The 7,353-nt window shown below is 35.8% G+C and overlaps 1 protein-coding gene across 1 annotated transcript in view; it reads left to right on the forward strand.

Annotated features, from left to right (window-relative positions):
• mrtfaa (myocardin related transcription factor Aa) overlaps positions 1-5,663 on the forward strand; it is a 62,134-nt gene extending 56,471 nt beyond the window's left edge. Inside the window, 3 exon segments of the mRNA XM_073842588.1 lie at positions 2,127-2,192; positions 2,445-2,502; positions 2,588-5,663. Of these exon segments, the coding sequence (XP_073698689.1) occupies positions 2,127-2,192; positions 2,445-2,502; positions 2,588-3,120 (657 nt within the window). The 3' untranslated portion in view covers positions 3,121-5,663.
• Positions 5,664-7,353: the final 1,690 nt, after the last annotated feature.

Genomic DNA, 7,353 nt, shown 5'->3' on the forward strand with positions numbered 1-7,353 from the left:
ATATAAACTGACAGATTTTGAAAGCTGAGACATTGGAATATCTCGCGGTGCTCCCAATCCAGGTGATTTGTATGCGCAATAGGCTAGAATATGCTTATAAATATTATAACTTTAATCTGATAATTGCTGCAAATGAATTCTTGTAACTTTGACTTTATTCTCAAAATATTTTGATTTTATTGTCAAAATTTTTCGACTTTATTCTTGTAATTTCAACTGTACTTTCGACTCTTTTCTCATAATATTTCAACTTTGTTCTTGTAATTGTAGGTGTTTTTTTTTTTCACGTGGCACTAAAACACTGTTTTAAGAGACTTCTTTAAAAAAAAAAAAAAAAACATTTACTGACCCCAAACTTTGAAATGCTAGTGTACAGTATTTAAGTAATGATACACTGTATTGAACACAGCAAACCTTGCAAACATTCACAGTCCAGATGAAAAAACTGTGTCCCTACTCTAAAATCTTCCCAAGAAGCTAACTGTAGTTGTGAATAACCTGGAGTCCAGTAAAAAAAACCACTCACAAATTTAGAGTTTGCTCTTCACAAGAAGCGTTGCCTGATGTGAAGCCTGCCTCGAGCAAAAGAGATCTCAGAACACCTAAGATTAAGAACTGTTGACTGTGTAAAGCTGGAAAGAGTTACAAAAAAGGGTTTTGGAGCAGAGCTTATGTTTGTGTCTGTACTCTATGTAAAGACTGTCTTGGGGCCAGCAAGAATCTGTTCTAAAGCTAAATAACAAAATCTATGTCAAACGAGACAGGAATTCTAATAGGAGTTGTGTCTAGACTGCTATATGGCACAGATTCTGTTAGTGGAGTACGAATTTATATGTCTGTGATATAAATAGAGCGCAGCTTGTTTATGCTAACATCTTAAGACTTTATTGCAACATGCGTGTTATCTGTTTTGATAGTTTGGCATGGTATCATGATTCTTACTATTTCTGCTTAATCTGACTGCAAATCCTTTCCTTATTTCCTCATATTACATCTGTTTCTTCCCATCATGCTGTTATTTTATCCAGTGAAAAAAAAAAATTCATGTGGAGCACAAAAGGAGTACTTTCATGCATTTTTTTCATATAGTTCAGTGGTGACCTTGTCTGTTAATCTCCAAAGACTTAAAAAACATCAAATTGGCACCACAAAAACAGCTCAAATGCGTACTGCTATTCAGGAGTTCAGACTTCAAAAGACTTAAAATATAGTGCATGAATAACATAGACTACTTTTATGGTGCACATGTAATGTTTTGGTGTATTTCTGTCCTGTAAACTACAAAGATAGTTCATAGAGAATAAAGGGATGGTTCACCCAAAAATGAAAATTCTGTCATTAATTACTCACCCTCATGTCGTTCTAAACTTATAAGAACTTTGTTCATCTTCAGAACACAAATCTAGATATTTTTGATGAAATCTGAGAGCTTTCTGACACTGTCACCCCTACATGTTTTTTTACACTACCATTGAAAAATTTTCAACAAAGAATGAATGTTATTTATTTTTAATTAAAATCCTAAAGAATCATATCAACTTGTGGAAAATGGGCATCCATTGACCCCTTAACGTCATAGTGTTAAAACAACATGAATCTTAACGTTACTACAAAGATGTTGGATTTCTATTATCAGTGCTTTCTGGCTTGTGTTCACTTGACTTTTCTCAGTCAGGAAATAATTTCTCTGATTATGCTGACACCAAAAGAATTCAGTATAATTTAACTAGCAATCACAGAAACGGATCTGACACGGAAGAGAAGAAATTCTTAGATAAAGTCAATATTTTTATTTTCTTTGAGCACAAAAATGATTCTCGTAGAACTATTTTAACAATGTCTTTACTACCTTTCTGGACCTTGAATGTGTTAGTTGCGTTGCTGTCTATGCAGGGTCGGAACTTCCTTGAATATCATCCAAAATATCTTAATTTGTGTTCCGAAGATGAACGAAGGTCTTAAAGGTTTGGAACGACACAAGGGTGCGTAACTAATGACGGGATTTAAAGTTTTTGGTTGAACTGTCCCTTTAACTGCATGAAAATTCAACAAAATGAATCTGTTAGTGTTCCGTGAAAATATTGACAGAATGAATCATTTAATATCCATCCATATCTGTCTGTCAGGAGGAGATGTGTTTGAGTTTGGACCAGCACCTCTCCTTGTGTTCACCTATAGCTCTTTGTCATCAGGTACTGTCTCGTCTGCCATCTGCAATTGAATTTCTGTTGTTGCTCTGCAAAATTAACATGTTTTCTTTTCATATTAACATTTGAAATCTATGATTTATCACCACCTGGGGCTGATCCGGGACTGGTTTTCCCATTTTAATTTGTTTGCTGAAAGATTTCATGAATTGCAGGGAGCAGATCCAAGATCTGATTATTGAACAAGATCCCAGTAGCCCCATGTTGGCATATCTAAAATTGTTGATGTTCTTGCAGGAGAATGGCTGCCATCAGCAGGTTGACGACCTGTTTGACATTCTGATTCAGCGTGGAGGTGATTACTTATTTTAAGATCCATTTACATTCAAAGTCAAGTGTATAGCTACTCACACTCATGCTTTGTTTCCTGCACCCTACAGAAATCTCTGAGAATTTCAAAGCTGCCCCTGATCCTGTTCTTGAAAGGCTCCGCCCCAACACGCCCCTTTCCTCAAGCTCCTCCCCTCTCGGTCTTTCCCATTCTTCTGATAGGCCCCTCAAAACTTTAATTTTAGAACCTCGGCCTTCTTCAATTAAGGCGCACAGCAATTGTGACACAGGAGGTGGGCGTCTTGAAGATTTCCTGGAAAGCACTACCGGCAAACCTTTGCTGGGAGTGGAGCCAGGAGGCCCGACGACGCTAATTGTTGACCTCCACAACCAAATGCTCAGCACGCCGAGTATCCTAGACCACCCACGCTCCCCAATGGATACATGTGACATGAGCTTTTCCAGTCACTCGCATTCAGATTTGATAGACTCCGCCCCCGATCCTATGGATTGGATGGAGCTCGGAATGGGCGGGACTGGAGGGGAGGGGCCTGGGGTGGTACATATGAATGGACACAACTCCTCTAGCTTATTTTCCACAGACTTTCTGGACACTTCTGATCTGAATTGGTCAAGCTTATAGCTCATGGGATATCGCAGACTGCTACATTTTTGGAAAGGGCCTATTGTTGGATCATAGTACAGTTTATATTCGTTTCCACCAGTTTCAACAAGTATGGATATTCGAAATACTAACTTTACTTGGACTGTGTTACGTTTTGACAGACTTCATCCCTCACCTTTGCTTGCACATATACGCTTACAACCCTGATAGCACATATGTCACAGAGCTGCATATATATATATATATATATATATATATATATGTGTGTGTGACCCTGGACCACAAAACCAGTCATAAGGTTAAATTTTACAAAACTGAGATGTATACATCATATGAAAGCTCAATAAATAAGCTTTCTATTGATGTATGGTTTGTTAGGATAGGGCAATATTTGGCCGAGATACATCTATTTGAAAATCTGGAACCTGAGGGTGCAAATAAATCAAAATACTGAGAAAATCACCTTTAAAGTTGTCCAAAATAAGTACTTAACAATGCATATTACTAATCAAAAATTACATTTTGATATGTTTACAGTAGGAATTTTACAAAAAATCTTAATGGAACATCATCTTTACTTAATTTCCTAATGATTTTTGGCATAAAAGAAAAATCAATCATTTTGACCCATACAATGTATTTTTGGCTATTGCTACAAATATACCCCAGCGACTTAAGACTGGTTTTGTGGTCCAGGGTCACATATATATCATTTGTTGTGCTTTTGTTCATCTGAAAGACATTGCTTAAGGATTTCAGATTTGGATTTTAGAATAAGATGAAAATGTGAATGGCTCTTATATTAATGACACTTAAAAGTCTCTGTGATGTATGTGTACAAGCAATATATACTGTTCTTGCATCAATTTTAGCAAAAAAAGTGCAGCTTTTGAATTCATTTCACCTTTAAATTAGATTATTCGGCATTAAACAAATTGTTTTTCTGATTTTACCTGCTTTACCAAAATAGCTGGTCAACTTATGCATAACTCAATAGCTTTTGAAATACACACTTTTTCTTTTTATAGTATTGAACCAATGCTAAAAGTTTTATAGCATAAGCCAACAGGTTTTGCAACATTTTCTTAGCATTGACATTCATATGTTACCATAAGCGTTTTATTATTTGTTATCATGAGTACTTAACACTGTTTGAATTCACTTAGATCTTTATTAAACAGTCTCTAATTACAGCTACTAGTTACAACATTATCTGTTCAACATTTTGAGGATGTGCCAAAAAATCTGATTTTATGGCTATATAAATAGCCAGTAAGCTATTCAATATTTAACTGAATTATAATGCAACAACTGGACTATGCTACTTTTAGCCTTTTTTTTTTTTTTGGAAAGGGAAGACAAGCCATTCAAACCTTGTTTTTGTTAGCTTTTGCTAATGAGAGCTGCCAGGTGAAGTTTTAATTGCTATTTTAATAGTACAAGATTTTAAAAAATCCCAGAGAGCTTGACAGTTAAAAAGAATGACTCCATGTGTTACTGCTCATCCTTGCCAGGTTTACAGCAGTCATCACCAAAGTTCAGAATCAGACAAAATAACATTTTAGCAAGCTTAAAAGAGGTATTACTGCTTCATATTTTTTAGATCCAGAGTAAATAATTCTATATATTTACAGTCGCTCAAACTGTGCATGCTATATATAGGACATGGTGAGTGCTGATAAACTACTTTATTGAATTAAATTTTAATTTAGTGTCCTTAAATCAAACTTGCCTGTACCAAAAACATTGCATCCATTTATAGATCTGAATGGGAATTTTTAAACATTATCTGTATATATTCTGCATTGTATATGAGCTAAAATGTTGTATATGCACTGTATTTTTATCATACTTCTGTCTGATGACTAAAGTTTTGATAAAGGAATATGAGCCTATAAGAGATCATGAATGTTTCTAAGATGATCTGATTGTATAGTTTTTAATGTATAAGAGATTATATAAAATATACACAAGGCATAATCACATCTAATCAATAAGAAACATTCAAATCTGTATATATTAATACTATTGTTACTTTCTTTATGCATTGCTTTACTGTGCATTTTTTGGTGCTTTTGCAAATTGTACATGAGCTCAGGAATGAATTGTATTGTGTGTGTGTGTGTGTGTGTGTGTGTGTGTGTGTGTGTGTGTGTGTGTGTGTGTGTGTGTGTGTGTGTGTGTGTGTGTGTGTGTGTGTGTGTGTGTGTGTGTGTGTGTGTGTGTGTGTTGGTATATGTGACGTCAATTGGGGAAACAGCATTACTGTCCGCAGTATTCACGCTCTCCATCTGTTTGAATTTGCACTTACAGGGCTTTGGCTGGTGCTTCTTGTGGCCCAAATTGTACTTCGTATCCACATGATCTACAGTCCACCTGCTGTACGCCGGAGAATCAAACTTCTCAATGCTTCAGTGGCTGAATGTATTCATTTGTGCTGCTTCAGAGCCTCTCAGGGCTTAATGTCTTTAAGACTTTTTTTATTTTTTAAAAATAAATTAAATGTTACAAATAAAAAATAAACGTTTTGTGTGCTTTCAAAAGACAAAAAATGATATCTCGATATTTTCTGGAATTTTGTCGACAACGATAGTTAGACTATATATAGCTGAGGGTGTTACTGTGCTGGTGTTTTTGCAGGTTTAGGACTGCCATTAACAGTTGACTCCTAAAGCTTTTGATAGTCTTCATATTCTTTGCGGTGCTTAGTTTGTAGGAGTAACAGAAATTAACTTTTCCCAAAAAGTTTAAATTGATTTTTACCTTTTATGGGCCAATTTTTCCTAACCTAATTAAATGTATGCAACATCCTTTTTGTCAAATTCTTAGATGTCATCAATAAATTGTATACCAGTCAAATGAAATCAGAATCAACAAAATGTGTTTGTAATGCAAGAGGTGGCAGAGAATCTGCATCTGAAGTGAAATTTATGTGCATTTGCACAGGCATTTACTGCAGGACATGAATGCATTTAACCTGCAGTTGATGTTTGAAATGATTTTGGGGAAATAAGTGAAACTATACTTTAAATATAAACCTAAAATCGCCAGTAGGTGATGGAAAATCACTGTACAAGTGAGTCATTGAGTCATTAATTCAACTGATTCATTCAAACGGCTGGTTGATTCAGTAATGAAACACTGGCGTGTGTTGCTCAGCGACGCAAAACTCTTCTGCTGTGCCTTTGTTTGACACTTTCTAAAATGCAAGTCAATTTATTTGTTTAACTTTATTATCACATTTGCTATCATGCTTTTATTTGAGGGAAAAAACTATATAAAACAAAATGAAAGTCATACGGACACTTATTTGCCCCTTGCCTATCTTGAATTTTGAGGGAATTCTAAGGCTACGTTTACTATTTTTTGTTTTAAAACGCATAATATTTGCTACAGTTTCACCTGTAATTTACACTTCTCCAGCGTTTTCAACCCTCGAAACGATCCTCATCTACACTAGCATTTTTACTGCGTTTAAGAAACAATCTTTGTCTACACTACACAACCGAAAATGCATGTCACATGACTATTCAGGCTCAATAATAGTGTAAAAAAAACAGCTTTTTACCTTGTCAAAATCAGCTCTGCAAAAACTCTACTCATTTCAAGACATGGTCCCTTTAAAGAAACACTCCACTTTTTTTGGAAATAGGCTCATTCTCCAACTCCCCCCGAGTTAATAAGTTGAGTTTTACCGTTTTGAAATCCATTCAGCCGTTCTCCTGTTCTGGCGACATCACTTTTAGCATAGCTTAGCATAGATCACTGAATCCTATTAGACCGATAGCATCGCGTTCAAAAATGACCAACAAGTTTCGATATTTGTCCTATTTAAAACTTGACTCTTCTGCAGTTATATCGTGTACTAAGACCGGCGGAAAATGTAAAGATGCGATTTTCTAGGCCGATAAGATTAGGAACTACACTCCCATTCCGGCGTAACAGTCAAGGAAGTTTGCTGCCGTAATAAGGCTGAAGCAGGAGCAGTAATATCATGCAGCACATGTGCAAATGCTAAACTAGCTGGGAACTCATTTCTGATAATACTCCGCCTGCTTCAGCCTTATTACGGCAACAAACTTCCTCATCAGGAATGATTCGCACGAACATAGAGGCAGATGTTGATCGGCGCTTTCCTTTTAAAAATGAAAGTAACGTTAATCCTCTGCATCTTCAGTGGCTCAGATGTCGGGAGTAAATGATGACTGCTATGTTTATTATTACATCCAACAACAGAACACCTCAATCACT

This window comes from Garra rufa, chromosome 1 (assembly GCF_049309525.1).
Source record: "Garra rufa chromosome 1, GarRuf1.0, whole genome shotgun sequence".
NCBI classification, from domain to species: domain Eukaryota; kingdom Metazoa; phylum Chordata; class Actinopteri; order Cypriniformes; family Cyprinidae; genus Garra; species Garra rufa.